This window comes from Neolamprologus brichardi, chromosome 7 (genome assembly GCF_056152115.1).
Source record: "Neolamprologus brichardi isolate AB-2024 chromosome 7, ASM5615211v1, whole genome shotgun sequence".
NCBI classification, from domain to species: domain Eukaryota; kingdom Metazoa; phylum Chordata; class Actinopteri; order Cichliformes; family Cichlidae; genus Neolamprologus; species Neolamprologus brichardi.
Window position 1 is genome coordinate 30,791,049 of NC_142110.1, and position 19,074 is coordinate 30,810,122.

Genomic DNA, 19,074 nt, shown 5'->3' on the forward strand with positions numbered 1-19,074 from the left:
TCATTTCTGTGCAATAATATTTGTCCACACTTAGATCACAAAATGTTTGCCACCAACTTAATGGAGCAACAAATGCCAAATATATCCCAAATGCGTCTGCTCTCTCCAGCTGCACATTTGGGCTGAGGCACAATAAACACATAGCTTTGCATGTGTTGCTCCTTATAAATCAAAAAGGTGAAAAAAAATCACCATTTAAAGAACCTCAGTGATTTTAGAAAAGAAGGAGATGTGGAAGATGTTGAGTTTTCAGAACATGAGGCTTTTTGCCTTCACTGGATGGGACAGTGCAGACAGTAGTGTCGGGAGAGAGTGGGAGGGCGAATGATGCACAGAAAATGTGAAGGTTCTCTGTCATCCAGGTCATGGTAATCTAAGGAGCTTCTCTGATGAGAGGTGAAACATCTTCAAGAAACTTAAAGAAGTCCTTTCGCTTTTCTTTCCCACCTCCTAAGATCACACACCTTCTAGAAATTCATCTGTATCACAAATTGTTCTCTGATCTAAATTTTACTCTAATCAAGTTGTTCTGTGGGTCTGAGTTGTACAGAGCAACATGAATCTGATCAGATCAGACATCATGTTTCATCTAACTTGCAAAGCAGCAGTAGAAAAGCTCAGTTTGTTGCCTGTATTAGCATTAGAAGCTAACAGACAGACTGTAAACACTGCAGAATGGGGTCATTTGAATGACCTCCTTGTAGCAGTCACCTCACAGACAACAAAGCTACAAATCAGTTGAAATGCGCAATGACAGCTGGCATCAAATCTAGGGTGAGCAGCAGAATTTGAGTTTTTGGTTAACTTCCAGGAAGTTCATGTAGTTTATTTATTTATTTGAAAGGTAACAGTTTCTTCTATGTTCTTCTAATAAATACAAAATGCCATTTTTTCCACTTGCAAGTCAAATGTCATTATAATGAAAGCTAAACTCCTAATATTTACCAATAATAAATATCGCATCAATTACATAAAGCATATTTTTTTGGTTCTAGTGGTCACAGATGAAGTAACCAAACTATCCAAACCAGTATTACAGCTCTGCCCCACCCCCACTCCACTCACCTCTGTTAATCTGTCTCTACTTTGAAGACAGAGGGGCAATCAGAGGTGGAAATGGGTATTTTGTAATCTGCGCAGCATCACAATGCAGACTGATCTCATGCTAATACACAGCAGGAGAGTCAGCAGCAGGAGGGGAAGCCCTGATCTGAACACTACAGGAAATCTGCATGTGAAAGCTCACAAAATGCAGGGAGACTCGGAGGGGTAGAGGGAAACTTTGCAGGCTACAAGTTTATCATTATATAATGATGAAGAGAAGCTGTGGAAGCCATCTCCTGCTGTGGAGCCGGAGAGAAAATAGAGCACTGAATTATTGGACACCCTTTTTGTAAACTGCACTTGTGGTGGTTTCACAGTATTTGGTCTCTATTTGAGATAATAATGGCCATTCACGGAAAGTGATTTATAGGTTTAATATGAGTCTCAGAGAGTCTTTTATCCATCTTACCCATTCCAGACTGACCAGCAGTCTAATAAGAGATACAGATTTTACTTATTACTCCAAATTGAGTTCATTTTTTATAACTTCCTTCTTATATTATGTTAAGCGCTACATTATTTATGCTTATTTATCTTTTCCACTCTCACTGGTGTGTTCTGTGCACTGTCTGCTGGGCCTGTACAGACTTCAGAGGCGAGCCAGACACTCTGTCCTACATACAGATGAACCTCATGGAGACAGAGCAACATCTCCCTCTAGTGCCTGCTTTATAAAGAACAGTCAGCACAGAACTAAAAGTAGACGAGTGTTTTTTTCAACCTGGGTTTGTGCTTTTGTTATTTCTTGTACCATCACAAGTTACAGCAAAAGTTTCCAAACACATTCAATAAATTGATTTTGCTCTCTGTTTGAGAATGCACTGATGCACAAACCTAACAAAAACTTTAACACTACTAATCCCAAAGGACACTCAACTATGTTACTCCTCAGCACGAAAACACATTTGCAGTGTAATGCACTGGATTTGTTATGCAGTCTAAAGGTATAATGAGAAAGGCTCCACTCAATCTACAGCAGGCGGTGCTGGACCAAGGCCAGGAAGATCGTGAAGGACCTCAGCCATCCCAACAACGGACTGTTCTCTCTGTTGAGGTCAGGAAAGCGATTCTGCTCCCTGAAGACCAAAACAGAGAGACTGAGGAGGAGCTTCTTCCCGCAGGCGATAGGGTCTCTCAATCACACCACTACATAGTACTGACCCACACATATGGTTTTTACACACACACACTAGACATTCTGGATATTTGTTTACACTAGTGGCCACTGCACAACTACACTGCGTGGTCATCTAATCGAATCACTTTATCACTAAGTCACAAATCACTTTAAGCATATTTGCACTGCACAAGGCACTTACACATGTGGATTGCACAACCCTGGACATTATATTTCTAAATTACCATTTAGTACTTGTACAGCTGCTGTTATTGTTCTATATTTCTTCATATATTCTTATACATTTCTATATTGTGTATTTGTGTATTGTGTATTTATTATTTTATTTTTAACTTTAATTTTTATATTTTATTTATTATTTCCTAGTTAAATCTACCCTTCATTTTAATTTTCATATTTATTTCCTATCCTATTCATAGTCTTTTTTTTTTCACAAGCAGTTGTCTAAGCATTTCACTGCATATCGTACTGTGTATGACTGTGTATGTGACAAATAAAATTTGAATTTGAATTTAAATCCAAGATGACCTTTAACACACTAGAACTCAGTTTGGGTCTCTCTTTTCTTTCTTTCTTTCTTTCTTTTTACTTTTAATGATTTCTCAAAATACTTTGGATAAACTTATTTCAATTTTTAAAGACAGAGATTTTGATCTGTACACATGAACCAGACTGACATCAGTCTTGACCGATCACTCTCGGGAAGAAACTAAAATACTGAAAATGTGCTTATGTAGTGCTATTAAGTGTGAATAAGTTGTGCGAAAACAAACACGCAGTTTTTTTCTGTAAATTCACAGTTTATAACTTTAATAAAAGTTGCAGTTTGATCTTTACTGTATCATAAAAGAGTGCAGTAAAGACGCACATCACCATATAAATGTTTAAGACTGATCTCTGCACAGCCTCTTCCATCTACACAACACCAATATGACATTTTCTTACTTTAAAAATCAGACAAACCTCAGTCACCTCTCTTAAAGTGCTTCATATTTTACCCCGTCAGTACATTGTGTTAACCAATTACAGCCATCAGCTGCTCACTGCTTGGCTATTGATTTTTATGTTTTGATGTGGGGTAAATTGTACATCTTTATCACCCTCAGAGCTTTGGTGTTTAATGGCACAAACAGTCTAGCAGTGGAAGGCAGTTAGCAGACATTTAGTAACACAGGATGAAAAAGCAGCTATAACTGTAAACGTGAAAATAATCATATGTAATCTTATAGCAGGACACTTCCTTGTATGTTATCATTTTTAATATCAAATTTCTAGTGTCAAAGATGAAGATTTTATAAAGTTTAATCAAAAGATGCTCTGGAGCATCAGCAAGTGAAGAACCCATAACATTTTATGCTTTTTATCTGGATAACTGTTTTAAAAGTTAAATTGTGAAATTTGGCCTTTCTGGAGGATATCCTCCCTGAGTGTACTTATCAAATTAGTGTTAGCATCGAATGCTAGGTGTAAAGAGGCCAACTGGCATTTGGCTCCTTTCCTACATTCTTCTTAAGCTGTCAACCACTTTATCTTTGTTTCAGCCACTCCAAGGCACTCAAGTCAAACATTACATGGCAAGAATATGCAATATTGTGCTGAAGTCTTGAGCCAACACTCATTTCCTTAAATAGGAAAATGATGCAACTATTAACTAAAAAGTGCATTTTTAGTCCAGTACTTGTGTAATTTGGCACTTCTCAGCCTTTCTCCCTGTCTCCCCTCTGTATGAATGGCTTCTTGACAGCCACCTTTCCACTGAGACCATTTCTGATGGGACTTTGGGAAACAGGAGATGAATCAAACCAGATGCAGGACCCTGGATAAAGATACTGTTACATATCGTTTTCATCTTCTGCACCTTCTTTGTCCTCCATTTGTTCAGTTTCCTGAAAGTTGTTAAGGACACTCTGCACACCATGTCAATATAAGCCAAGTTTTCCATTAATAGTTCTTTGTTCGGCAGAAATACTGTTTCATGAGTTTTATTAAATTATGTGTCTTTGTAACAGACTGCTAGTAATATAATGCTTTAAAACTGGTTCTTTGCTCGGTTGTTATGTATAGGTTACACTCCTTTATCCACTGAGTTAGGTGGCCAGTGTTAAGTGGCTCGTGCTTAACAAATACACAACAAAAAATAATTTATCTGAAAATGGGAAGGAAAAGGAATGGACTGAAAAAGACTGAAAAGAAAAACTCTCAAAGACCTTAAGAAAACCTGGAGAACTCTTGCTGAAAGCCACTGATAATGAACTGTGGATTTCCGGGCTTATGTAAATGCTATTGTTTTTACCGACTGAGAGTTGGCTAGCTTGCATATCTACTGTTAATTGTCATGCTAACTTTGTACTTTTCATTGTTGACATTCACTCAAGCAAGAAGGCTCACAAAACAGCACCAAACTATATAAGAAGCGTAAAGAAAGAAAAAAAAAATCACGACTCATCAGTAGTTTTCAAATCTGACCTAAAGTAAACACAGACATGTTGCTAACTGTATTTGTAACTTCCTTCTGGGCATGTGAGGTTGTTGACGGCATCAACAGTTGAAATAAATATCTTTTTGCAGTTTTCCAGTAGCCTAGCCTAAACCTAAACATGCAGAACAGAAGTTTGGATTAAAAGTATCTCTGGTCAGCATCTGAAATAAGACATGACAATCCCAGCTTTTGGCACATTTAGTTCATATCAGGTATAAATAATACCCAGCACTTCTAATTTCCCCTCTCAGAAATTTTTAATTTTCTTCTTCTTCAGCATCTTCATCCTCTTCTTCTTCTTCTTCTTCTTCTTCTTCTTCTTCAGCATCTTCATCTTTTTCTTTGTTCATTTTCCAGCTCAGAGTCCACTCACTGTTTGGCATGCCGTCTTCTTCATGCGTCAGTCCCATATACCGCTGACTCCGGTGCTCCATAGAGAAACACACCACGTCATCATCATCTGGCTTTCTATAGCGACAAATCCTCCATGAGTCCTTCCAAGCTCTCAACTCCGATTCCTCACCCTCTTCGTAAGCCTCATCCTCAGCATCATAACCTCCTCTGTGAGCTACTGCCACCATCCATGACTTCTTCCAGGAGGGAAAGCAGGCGTTCAGTTTGTGGAACTGCAAATGAAGCGGGACATCGGGCTTATATTTCATTCTTTTCTGTGACTTCTTCACCTTCTTTTCTTCTTCTGTGTTTTTCTCTACTATAACCTCTGCTTCATTTTCTTTCTCACCAGCCTCCTTCTCTTCATCCTCCTCCTCCTCTTCCTCATCCTTGTGATGGTCAGCTTTTTTGTCATTCTCTTTAATTTCTCCTTCATCTTTCTCAAATATTACACCACCTTCCTCCTCGTCAACATTTTCATTCTCCTTTCTGTCTTTACCATCCTCATCACTCTCCTGGTCGTCGTCTGCTTCATCCTCTTCTTCTTTCTCTTCTTCTTCATCCTCACTATCTACTTTATTGCCTTCATTCTTTTGCACATCATCCTCTTCTTCATCTTCGTCAGCTTTGTCATCATCTTCATCTTTTTCATCTTCCTCCTTATCTACATTAACCCTACTACTCTTATTTCTTTCTGCTTCATTTTTTTCATCCCCACGATCTTCTCCTTTTTCTTCTTCTTCTTCTTCTTCTTCTTCCTCTCCTTCTTTTGCTTCTTCTTCTTCATCATCTTCTTCTTTTTCTTTTCCTTCTTCTTCTTCGTCTGCTTCTTCTTCTTTTTCTTCTTCTTCCTCTCCTTCTTTTGATTCTTCTTCTTCATCTTCATCTTCATCTTCTTCTTTTTCTTTTTCTTTTCCTCCTTCTTCTTCTTCTGCTTCTTCTTCTTCTTCTTCCTCTCCTTCTTTTGCTTCTTCTTCTTCATCTTCATCTTCTTCTTTTGCTTCTTCTTCTTCTTTTTCTTTTCCTTCTTCTTCCTCTTCTTCTTTTTCTTCTTCTTCCTCTCCTTCTTTTGATTCTTCTTCTTTGTCTTCTTCTTCTTCTTTTGCTTCTTTTTCTTCCTCTCCTTCTTTTGATTCTTCTTCTTCTTCTTCTTCTTCTTTTGCTTCTTCTTCTTCTTCCTCTTCTTTTTCTTCTTCTTCTTCTCCACCTTTATATTTCTTGTCCATCTCTTTGTATTTTTCTTTTTCACATACATTTGTTTCATCCTCATTGTTATTATAATCTTCATCTTCCTCGTCTTCCTCATCTACCTCTGCATCTTCATCCCTGCCACCATCATGGTTTCCTTTCTCCTCATTTATGCCATTCTTGTTCTCCTCTTCCTCATCTTCTATGTCTTCCTCCTCCTCTTGTTCCTTTATTTTTGCATTCACTTCCTCTTCTTTGTCTGTGCCTTCCTCATTCAGCTTTTCCACTTTGTCATCCTTTTCATCTTCATTCAATTCACTGTCCTGCTCTTCCTCTTCTACTTCACCCTCATCATTTTCATTTGTGTTGCCTTTTTCCTGCTTCTCTACCTCAGTTTTTTCATCCACTTCCTCCACCTCCTCCTCTTCTTTCTCCTCCTCATCGTTATCTGTTTCATTGTCATCTTTTTGATTGCCTTTTTTGTTTCCATCCTCCCTTCCACCATCTTCATCCTGTTCCTCTTCATTGTCTTCTTCCTCGCCCTCCATCTTGTTGTCAGTATCTTCATACTCTTCTTCCTCTTCCTCCTCCTCATTTTCATCCACTCCTTCATCTTCTTCCTCATCATCCTCATCATCTTCAGCCTTCTTGTTAAGGGCTTTTTCTTTCTTTTCTATAACTATTTCTATTTTTCTCTCCTTTTCTAGTTTTTTGTCCACATTATTTTTATTGAAAGCTTCCTCCTCTTCAACTCCTTCATCCTCCTCCACACCATCCAGATTTCCATCCTCCTCTTCCTCATCCATATCTCCGTCCTCATTATTCACTCCTTCATCCTCCTCCTCCCCTTTGACATATATTTCCTCTGCTTCCTCCTCCTCCTCTGGTTCCTCCTCCTCTACCTTAAACCATCCTCTTGGAGCCTTCCAGGCCTCCATCCACTCAGTGGCGTCTGTCATCTCCTCGTCCAGCTCTGATGTGAGGAGGAAGTTTGTAGCTTTGCGTTTTCTCTCCAGCATGGCACTGTGTTGATGATTGGAGTTCACAGAAGCTTTGCACCACCTGTGGATGAAATCACGGTTTGGTTAAATGGATATAAACCAGAACTTTTCATAGAAATATAACAGTAAAAAATAGTAAACCATGTGTGATTCATGCTAGGGCTGAATCAGTTAGGGCTGGATCAGTTGACCCTGAATCCTCCCTTTGTTATGCTGCAAAAGGGGGATGCTGCTGGGGGATTCCCATGATGCAGTCACCTTTCTCACTCACTATGTGTTAATCAGTGTTGGGACTAACGCGTTATTAAGTAACGCGTTACAGTAACTACGTTATTATTGTGGTAACGAGCACGGTAACTAGTTATTATGCCAAAATCAGGAACGCGTTAGTCGTTACTGGGATTTAGATAGGGTCGTTACTCGTTACTTCGTGTGGTGGCTATCGCGGAGTTTCCACAGATTCAGTAACGTTGGCAAGTGGTGGAGGCAGCAGGTGGATGAGAGAAAGGGGAGGCAGGAGGAAAAGACACCTGAGGCGGCCGCCGGTCCAAGTGTGAACTTCAGGTAAGAAGTTATGACCTGCAGTCTATCTGGGTCAGATATAAACCAAGTTTAGGTGGAGTTTATTTTGATTATTCTGACTTTTTCCGTACTAGCTAGCATGACGGAGTTTCTATACAGCTGGGTGGGTGCTATGAAGTTAATGATGTTGAACTTTATTTTGTTCATAAGTTATTAGAGTTGCCAACCGTCCCGTCTGGTATTCAGAGAAAATATTATGCGTTTCTTATTGAGGTGAAAAGGAACAGTTTGTCCCGTAATTCAACTACAATGAAAAAGGCACAAAGCTGGATTTATTCTGTGTTTGCTGCACAGCTGCCTCTTCTTCTTCCATTCTCCCCCCTCCCTCTCCTGTTTCTACTTCAATCATGAAAACTGATCAATGATCAGCTGATCGGCTCTCTTGTTTGTTTATCGCCCACTTCGCGCCAGAAAGAGGAAACCAGCCGATGTTGCGTTAAACAACAACAGCACGTTTAAACTTGATCAGCTGTTGTTAGAATTTATTTAATATTAATTTCTAGTATCAGCTGTTGTTTGCTGGAGCCATAGCTGCAAAAAAGCTGCTGGTCATGATGTTGGTTTGGTTATCTGATGAGAGGGAAACATGAAGATGAAACCAGGAGATGTCCTTACTGAATCATCAGAGCTGAACAGGTGATGGAGAAACAGGTTTACCTTTTAGTAAACTGTAAACTGTTTCTGAGAGACAAATAACACCAGGATCCTTTTCTAAGTAGCTGACAGCTGGTAACTGTGCAGGTGCGGATCTAGCAAAGTTTTGCCAGGGGGGCCAGGTAGGGCATTAACAGGGAGAGGTGGGCACAAGGAAATGCTTTTCTTTCGATCGTAGCTCAAGAGTTGGGAGTTCGCCTTGTAATCGGAAGGTTGCCGGTTCGAGCCCCGGCTCGGACAGTCTCGGTCGTTGTGTCCTTGGGCAAGACACTTCACCTACCGCCTACTGGTGTTGGCCAGAAGGGCCGATGGCGCGATATGGCAGCCTCGCTTCTGTCAGTCTGCCCCAGGGTAGCTGTGGCTACAACTGTAGCTTGCCTCCACCAGTGTGTGAATGTGTGTGTCAATGGGTGGATGACTGGGTGTGTAAAGTGCTTTGGGGTCCCTAGGGGGGACTAGTAAAAGCGCTATACAAATACAGGCCATTTACCATTTACTTTCTTATTCTCATTTAAAATGTCTAGCTTTTAAAAAATAATTATCTGAATCTTACAACAAACGATTGATAGATTGATGCATATATACCATCAAGACAGTGTACATCACTGTCACAACAGCGTTTGTTTTCATTCAAAGGCTTTATGATTTTTCCTATAATGGCGGCCGGTCTCTAGTCAAAATGCTCAGGCCAATTTTCTGTCCCAGTCCAGCCCTGTATGCAGCTCATCTGCAGTCTGGTGTTGCTTACATCTTCCTACTCAGAAGGCAGAATTTCAGAGCTCTGAGTACAATCGAAAGCATCACGACTGCAGTTTTTGTGTTGGATGTAAAAGGCGCACATGACGCTGTGATGTAGGCTAGAATCATGGCAGCAGTCAATGACGGTCCAGGCGTGGGATTTCTCTCGTGGAAATATGCACATTATTTTTTTTTCTATTGGTAGGTGGCACAGTGCACTTGTGGCAAGTAAACAAGCTAGAAGACTGGCAAAGTTATGGAAGCAACACATTAACAAGAGAATTCTGAGTAAAACTAAAGTTACTTTCCCTAGTAACTAGTTACTTTGAAAGTAACGAGTAACTTGAAGTAACTGAGTTACTTTTGATAGAAGTAACTAGTAATGTAACTAAGTTACTAATTTAAAGTAACTTACCCAACACTGGTGTTAATAGACCTCTCTGCACTGATTCATAGTTGTTATTAATCTCCAGCTCCCATCCACAGCATGTCTTTCATCCTGTCTTTCTTCCCCAACCGGTTCTGCTGGAGATTTCTTCCATTTAAAAGGGAGTTTTTCCTTCCCACTGTTGCCAAAGTGCTGATGATTGTTGGGTTTTTCTCTGCATGTATTATTGTAAGGTCTACCTTATAATACAAAGCTACTTGAGGGGACTGATTTTGTGATTTGGCGCTATATAAATAAAACTGAGCTGAATTGAATTGAATCTAAAGACCTTTGAGCTGATTTGCTCATCAGGTCCATCTTTGGGGAGATCACAAAAACAACCAAGAAAGACATGCAACTCCACAACAGTCAGAGGGGTTTTGTAGCTGTTTTGTTTCTGTTTGTGTCACGGCGAGTGGAGTGAGCAGTGGGGAAATAATAAAGGAGGATCCAATTGCAGGCAGTAGTGAAGGTGAGGTGGTTTATTGAACACAAAATGCAAATGGAGAAACAGCAAACAGGACTGAAAACTATTTAAACTGAGAACAACTAAACTACTGAACACAAACCAGGACCTGAACATGAAGGAGGATGAGCAGAGGTAAATGACGACGGACAGCAGGGAGAACACACAGATGAAGCATGGTGGATACACAGACGGACCAGCCACTACAATGACAGAAAACACGACTTAAAAACACATTTAGAGAAACACAGGGAGATTACACACAGGTGGGGGACACAGCTGGGAGTGATTAACGAGATGAGACAAGGGAGGTAAACTGAACACACTCACATGAGACATAGACTTTCACAATAAAACAGGAAACAAGAAACCACTAAACAAAGACGCAGACATGACACTGAGAGACAGACTAGACACTGAACTAAACCTGCAATAAACATGCTAACACAAAACCTAAGAACTAATCCCTAAACAAGAATAACTGAAACATAGATTTATAATAATAATAATCATCATCATCATCATCATCAAAAGCACCACAATAAGAAAAGAATCCAAAATGCGAAAACACACCAAAACATAACTCAAAATACTGGGTCAAACTGACCCAGAACCGTGACAGTTTGGGTGTCTAGCTTTTCTGTACGAATGCTGTTGTGAAAAGGTATTTGCCACCTTTCTGATTTATTGTTTGTTTGTTTGTTTATTTGTTTATTTTTGAGTAAATGCAAAATTGTTTTTAGATGACCATTTCATTTATTAGGGAACAAAAGCTTTAGAACCTAGGTAGAGCAAGAGGTAGAGCAGGCCTTCTACTAACTGGAAGATTGGTAGTTTGATCCCTGGCTACTCCAGTCTGCTTGGCTTGGGCAAGAAACTGAACCCCAAGTTGCTCTTTGATGCATTCATCAGCGTGTGAATGTAAGCCAGAAAGCATCAGGTGTAGAAAAATGTGCCTGTTTGAAGGTCTGTGTTTTTTGTGGAGTTTTACAAACTATCAAGTTGCCTAACTTAGACTTAAGATAACAAGTCTTCATGAATCTTATTACAAATATAGCCTTTTTATGTTTAGCATCAGGTACAGAACACAGTGGTAACTCACCTGAGCTGCTGCTTATATCCCCAGCAAGTGCTCCAGCTTTTCTGCCGTTCTTCACCTTCCTCTGGAGGAGCTGCTGACAGTAACCAGGATTTGCTCCATCCTGGTACGCACACATCACTTATAGTCATCATAACTTCAGCGTCCGCACTGAAGGAACTCTCACTTAGCGTCTCATCATCTGTGAAGTCGTTTGTTTCAAATTCTGCTCCAGACATTTTCCATGAATCCTCCCAGTCAAAGGGTTCATCCTGTTTGATGATTCAAGAGTGGTAATACAAATATTAATAAGTGTTTATCTGATTCAGTGCTCATGTAGCATCTGGCCAAACCATAAAGAGCAGAAATCAACAATACAACAGTCATTGTAATGATCCCCACCTCCTCCTCTAGCTGTTGTATTTGATCAAAGTTGTTGGTTAGGTTTTGTTGGTAGTCAGTCCAGATATGATCCCAGTCCTTTTTCTCCTGCCTGAAGGGAAAGTTCATGATCTTCCAGGTACCAGCCCAAACAGGAAGAGAATACGTTTCTATCGCAACCTTACAAACGTTCTCTCTTTGAAATAGAATATCCCAGTGAAACTGTTTTGCCTCAGAAAGCTCCACCTGGCCTGGACTCTTCACCTGGAAACAAGAAGAACAAGACAACACTGCAAAGTTATCTACAAAATCTGAACAGGTTGTTAACTGAACAGCAAACTCTGTTTGATTAAGATCAAGTGACTGACTTGTCCCTTGAAGGATATTTAAAGATGTGTTTTGTTTATTTTTCTTCTGACCTTGTTTGGGTGTTTTAGACACTTTTACATGTATGGCACCTTGGAAGTTCCTTCTATCAAGCTATGTCATGTAGTCAGGACTGTACCAAAAATATGTCACAGACCTCAAAAACTGCAGGCAATATTACATTTTAGTGTTTGTACCTGTTTCCAGGATTGATTCCACTTATGAGCAGGAAACATCCATTCACCCTTCAGTCCGCTCCCCTTTGCTTTGTACTTGCTGTTCTTAGTTAGCTCTATGGTTGTGAACCCTAGAATTCTGGTTTCCAACTCTTGGGCTTTCAGAAAAAGATACTTTGGTGGCTTCAAGCTCATCCAGGAGTCCTTCCAGCAAATTCGAAATGTATCAACCTCTACTTTGCGCTTTTGCCTTCGAAGTTTGGGTGACGTTGACCTTCTCGGAGGAGGTGGTGGAGGAGGAGGGTCAGCTTTGGGTTTGGGAGGAGGAGGGACAACTTTGAATCGAATTCTGGGCTTGTTTTTTTCTGCTTCAGCTGCACCACTTGTGACTCTCTTAAACTCACTTATGCCATCTTTCATCTTGTCTCCATTAGCAACCAGCCAGTGATAGTTCCATTTTGAGAAGTGACTGCAGATTAAAACAAAAAAACACGCTGGATCAGTGTATATGAATACAGAATCTTAGGTACAGAAACATTCAGCTGTGGACCAAGCACCAAACCTCCTGGCTGGTGATTACAGGCTGGTCTCAAATTATTAATTAAATGATTTGTGAAAATTAAAATGTATTTTATGTAAAACTTACTTTTTAAAAATGTTTAACCAGAAACAAACTTCTGCGTCTTTTCAAGTCAGCCCAAGCTCCATAAACAAGTTTGAGCTGATTTAAGTTATTACTTTTGGACCAGTTATCTGTTGACATTAAAGTTTGATTTTACTGTTGTCTTTGAATGTTGGAGGTGATTCAGGAATCGGTAGAATAATGTGATAATAAATTGGGAAATAAATTCTAAGATAAAAATCTGAAAATCTTTATAGCTGCATTTTCAAATTTTCAACATTTTCTTCACATTGTACAAAAAAAAGGTTTATTCTCACAGATTGGTGGAACTTTTCTGCTTCCATTGTTCCTCTTTTTTGTTCTCGTCGGCGATGCTCTGGGCTCTCTTCTCCCACTGGTCTCTCAGACGCCCATTGCTGAATGTTCTCTGCTCCCCCTTTGTAGACAACATCTTGTTACCTGAGAGATGTAGAAATAATAATAATAATAATGATAAAACAACCATAAGAAGCCTTTAGAGTTTTTTTTCCCCAAATGACAGAAACATTAGGATCCAATCTCAAATTCTTAAGGCCCGGTCAGCTACAGCACTGGAAAAAATGTTGAATAGACCAAACGTAACCCAAAACTTGTGAACTATGGGCTTGACAGTGGTTTCAGCAACTTTGTGAGCCAAATGTTGTCCATATGCTACAAAGTATCTGTTATTTGGTCCATGTCAGGCAAACCCTCAGCTAAGTTGAAGCAGCCTGGTCTTTGGTCAAAACTCATAGCCAAAGAAAACCCTAATATTGACAATAACAATCAAAAGTATGACTCCCATGAGTGTGGAGTAAAAAAAAATTCCATTTGTTGATTTAAAATGACATTTGTGGCAGACCTGCCATGAGGGGAAAAAAAAGTGGAACATATTTCAAGAAAAATGATGAAAAAAAAGATGAAGATTGGATTTTTTGTTTAGAAACAAATCTTGTTTCTCATGAACAACTCGATGATTGTACAATCAACAGTTTTGTCTGTGCTTGATTGTGGAGATGCTGCAGGCATGCATGTTTCTATATCTGTAGAACCCAAAAGGTTTTTTTTTTTTATTATTCTGTTCATCTGAATGTAGCGTTTTCAGTGGGAGAAACGTTTAGTCACTCATCCAAATGACTTCTTCAGTCTCAGCTGACTGCAGGTTTCCCCAACCTTATAAACAGTACATTTGCTTAATAACTGAAACCAGCCCACTGAATGAACAGTGGGCTGTGAGGTTGTTCATTCAGTGGGCTGTGAGGTTGTTCATTCAGTGGGCTGGTTTCAGTTATTAAGCAAATGTACTGTTTATAAGGTTGGGGAAACCTGCAGTCAGCTGAGAAGGAAAAAAGTCATTTGGATGAGTGACTAAACGTTTCTCCCACTGAAAATGTTACGTCCAGATTAACAGAATCAACCTTTTGGGCTTTACTTACCTGGATGACTGAGCATGCATCAAGATATTATTTGTAGAAGTACATTATGACTCATCACAGGTATTTTATTACTCCTCTGTATGTTATATGGAAAAGTATGACAATGCTCCCTAGCAAATAGAAGACCTCTACTTCTTGTTTGAATTTAAAGTGAGTACTTACAGCATCAGGTCACAGGACATTTAACATTAGCTGTACTTGCTGTTCACACTGAACTTGGAAAAACTGGAAATAATTTGCAGCCAATAAATGTAACTACAAAAAACTATGAAAGTGCATTCTGTGATTCAACTGGAACATTTTAAAGGGTTATATTTGTCTATCTGCAACTACTCTTGCATATGTTTTTCTTGATTTGTGATCAGTGTAGCTGTTTGTCTCAATATTTGGACACGTTTGTTGTACACGTCTCTAAAAATAGATCTAAATTTCAATGAGACTAGCTATTAAAATAAAGGATTTAATAATAACAATAATGCGACAGTGGTAGGAAGAATGTGTACATGCCAGACTGGAATTGGATGTCTGTATTCCTCATTTAGACCCTGATTCATCCACTGGAAACTGATGCAGGAAATTGAGTTCCTTAAAAGGTTTTGTCTCTTGCAAAGGCACCTGTGTTGAAAATGGGGCTTTTTTTGGTGTGCTGGTAAAGAATCACCAGAGATCTGTTGATTCTTTTACTTCTTCCTAAACTACATCATGGGCTACTTCTGACTTTAAGTATCATTAGTTATTCAAGATTGCAGGAAAAAAATTAGATGTATGCTGCACATTCTTGGAACAATGCGCCTCAAAATGAAACATTTTACATAGAATATTTTTTATTAACTTTCTTGTGGGGTCTTGCGAGATACTGAGACACAGATTTCTATCTGGTCTCAAAATTGAGATCTTTGGAGGGTAATGTAAATATGTTAACAACTGCACCATGGAGCATCATTTGGTTATTCATTACAACATTTATTATTAAAACTAATTATTAAAATATCCTTTCCAGGTTTTATTTTTCTTAGTTCAGATGTCATATTGTCTACCTTGACTATATTCCTTGAAGTTTAGTTTGGTTTTTCAGTTTGACTGATTAATTTTACACTTTACTGTTTTCCCAAGTTATACTGCAATCATTTCAAAGACATAGACTAAACTTTGAAGTAGTGAACCTATTCAGAAGATCATCACAATTCCCACAGTACACAAACACAATACAACACAGAAATGTAGCACAACATTGGCAGCCACAACACACCAAATGTCCATTCTTTACCTTGTTTTCTCTGTATGGCTTTTCAAAATATGTTTCCAGTTTTGAGTAATTAGTAAATTAAGTTACTAATACACCACTGAGCTTATCTAGATAAACATACTTTCATTCCGTATTGAATTCAGAAACGGTATTCGATATGAAACCTTTCCAACACTTTAAATTGGTACTTAAAAAGTAATCACCACCTTGTCTCCTCTTAGATACATACCGATAGTTCAACACAGTTATGAGCCCAGCTTTGGTCCAGTTCTCAGTGCAGCGCTTGTTGAATACTGGCTCATGTAACTGTGACACCAGACCACCACTTATGCTCTAAAATTAAACTCAGCTCTTCTTCAAGGAGCGACAACAACAAAACATCACAGCACTGATTCAGGAAAGATGGAGATTCTGTGTCATTTAAACATAATAATAATGTCAGTTTGTTCATTTTAATCTGAAAATGTGTATATGTTAATGCCTTTGCTGTCAGTTAATGGTTTGTACTCTTCAGTTCATTATGATTCAAAAATAGAGAGAGGCTTTCACTATTTAAATAAAATGAAGATTCTCAACATTTTCTAGAAATAATCAGTCAAATTATACACAGGATATGTATATGATACTTTGATAAACTACAATAAGATGGACAACCAGAGTCAGAGTTACAGTGAACTCAGAAAGGTCCCCGACTTTAAACTTTGTCTGCCTGGAAAACTGACTCTGGACTTAGCAGTGTCTGTGTAAATAAACGAAGCATACTTAACAGACTAATGATGAGCTAAAATTAGAAAATGACCTCACATCTCCTTCACCACCTCAGTGTTCAGGATTTCCCCATTGGACACTTAACAAGAATCAAATGACAATAAACTCAAGAAAAGAAATGACTACAGGCCTGGAAGGGTTAAAAATATAAATGAAATAAAACCTTTCCAAACATACCACAGATTGCAAGGATCAGCTATGATTATCTAGGCTAAAGATGCATATCTCTCTTTATTTTTGACACACAAAGTTAAAACTGTTATCCGTCCTCTCCTCGGAGTCTTAGGAAGTGGTTAACAGTTTTCATTTTTCTTTGTAGGTTGGAGGATGCGGTGGTATGAGAACACACAGGTTTCTGAGTGCTCCTGTCCTGACTAAATTTTTGTGTTGAACTTTTAGGTTTTGTCAACAAAATTGCTTGGTTAGTAAAGTAATCCTGCCACAACTGGTGCAGTACAGATATAAGGACCCAAATGCAGGACAAAGTAACAAAAAGGGAGCTTTAATGACTGATAAAAAAGTTAAATATGATATGATATGATATGATATACCTTTATTAGTCCCACAACGGGAAATTTCATATAAACTAAGTCTAAAGGATAATAATACAGAAATTCAGAAACACAGAAAATCACACAGAATTGTGAAAAGGGACTAAACATGAACGGTGGACTAATTACACCACAAGAAACAGGAGGGAGCATAAAAAAAGCAACCATCAACAGGCGAAGAGAATCAGGGAAACGGGGAAAGCTAGACAGGAAATAAAAATGACACATGGCACATAAAGGACTTTCAAAGTAAAACAGGATATAACCAACAGAGAACTAACACAGACATGTCAGTGAGAAAAGAACACTGGGGGACAAAGGTATTAACACAGTACTACAACTGCTCAGTACATAAATCAGAAGAAAAGATATGACAATAACTTAAACTCAGCACTATAATAATCATAAAGTAAAAAATGGAAACAAAGACTTAATATCACATCAATTAAAACTCACAAAAGAGATCAAAAGAAACCAAAAATCCAAACACTAGCCAAACAAACCAAAACTTAAGTTCATTAAAAAAGAATCCAAGATCAAAAACACAAAACCATAGCACCATGACACATGCTTTTTAGTGGTGCTAATAAACACTTTCACAATGTCTTCAAAAACCCTGAAGGCAAACTTCTCTCATATTCTGTACCTGATGAAAGATGTTGCTTTATTGAAGCAAAGTACAGGAATCAGAAAAGTTAGAAAAGCAAAAAAGGAAATAAGAATAAAGCTTGGACTGACAATCAGAGCTCCTGGGCTTGAGAGGATTCAAATCTTACTTTTAGTCGTTATTCTAAAGATTAGATCAACGTCTGACCAAAGTTGCCTTTTGTTACTTTTTGCATTCAGGAACATTAACTTATTAACGGATAATGTTGGGTTTTTAATTTGAGCATATGTCAAATATGCTCAAATTAGGTCTTTCAAATAATGCATTTATTACCGTTTTTCTGTTAGTGGGTGGAAATTATTTCTCTGAGGTCTAAGTCATCAGGTGCTAATCCTGTCCCACATTTGGAGAAAGGTAAACAGACTATTCTGGAAAAGTTTTTAATGTTTGTGAAAATGGTTGTCCTCCTTGATCCCTAATTGATGAGACTTGAGAGAAGAAATTCATAAAAAAAAAAAAAACAAGCTTTAATTACATAATCTGACTGCCCAGGGTTAGAGTTCAGGTTTGGGTCATCACCAATGGTGATGTAGACCTGAGAGGGTTAAAAATGTCTTTTAAGTTTTGCTTTTATTAATGTAATACTTTTGTTATTGTAAGACTTGACAGTCCAAGCAGTTAACCCTGGGAGCCTACATTACCCACAGTGCAACTTGACCACTGGCATGTCCAAGATAAAAGTGTTTTATGCTTCTAGCAGTATTTGAGCCTTGAGCCTCTGTGTTATAGTCTAGCCCTATAGCTTACAGATGCACACAGACATGTAATGTAGCTTTCTTCATTCAGTATCTTTAGTATTTTTTCTTCAACAGTCTAATTGAAATGAATTATATGGGTAACTAATTCATTACAATATACAGGAAGTTCAATAAATGTCAAATTAAAAATAACAATCCCAACTTACCTGAAGTCTTTCTGTGTCTCAGTTGTTTTATTTAAATCCCCTCTTACATGTAACTCTGCATTAAAGTGGACCACAGTTTGTGTTCACTACTGACTGTCAGTGTCTGCGCCTGTCTGTCTCTATACTTTACAGCAGCTTCAGTGGTTCCTGTCTTACTCTCTCTCTGTTTTCAGTTCGTTTCTGCTTTTAACTTTTACCAGCGTACACTCAGTGTGTCCCGTGTCTCTGCTCTGTGGTGAGAAGGCTTCCCTGCTTTGCTATTTTTACATCATACGCTAACATATCCAGAGCTCTAAATTTAGTTTCAGGGTGAGGCAACGAGAAACAGCACAGGAGCAGCCGGCTGCATGGAAATACAGAGAAGTGACATGAATTGTGCACAATCGAAATGGATTTTTAATTAACAGGTGCAGCTGCACAGACAAACAGGACAGCTGTTTGCAAGTGTTAACCAATCAGAAACCAAATGGTTTTTGAATCTTTAACAGCTGTAACATGCACATTTACTCCTCCAGAGATTTCTCACGCCGCCTGGCAATCAGCCAATCAGCACAAAGAGTCTGAAACACCTCTCCATATCAGATTGCAGGCATCCAGGCTCCCGTGGGAAAAGCTGGGTTAACTGTCTTTCTGACAGTTGGAGTACTTGGAAGTGAAACTGTCCTGGTTTACAAAATTGGTTCTAGCTTTA

The 19,074-nt window shown here is 38.7% G+C and overlaps 1 protein-coding gene across 2 annotated transcripts; it reads right to left on the reverse strand.

Annotated features, from left to right (window-relative positions):
- Positions 1-3,021: 3,021 nt before the first annotated feature.
- On the reverse strand, positions 3,022-18,623 carry LOC102786711 (uncharacterized). 2 transcript variants are annotated; one of them, XM_087843483.1, is made up of 6 exons: positions 18,384-18,623; positions 13,111-13,252; positions 12,193-12,640; positions 11,651-11,893; positions 11,273-11,520; positions 3,022-7,364 (listed from the first exon to the last, which is right to left on the reverse strand). In XM_087843483.1, the coding sequence occupies exons 2-6, from the start codon at positions 13,242-13,244 to the stop codon at positions 4,979-4,981; spliced, it is 3,459 nt and encodes a 1,152-aa protein (XP_087699609.1). In that variant the 5' UTR covers positions 13,245-13,252; positions 18,384-18,623; the 3' UTR covers positions 3,022-4,978. The 2 variants fall into 2 exon arrangements, with proteins under 2 accessions (XP_087699609.1, XP_087699610.1); XM_087843484.1 differs by lacking the exon at positions 18,384-18,623 and adding an exon at positions 15,723-15,803.
- Positions 18,624-19,074: the final 451 nt, after the last annotated feature.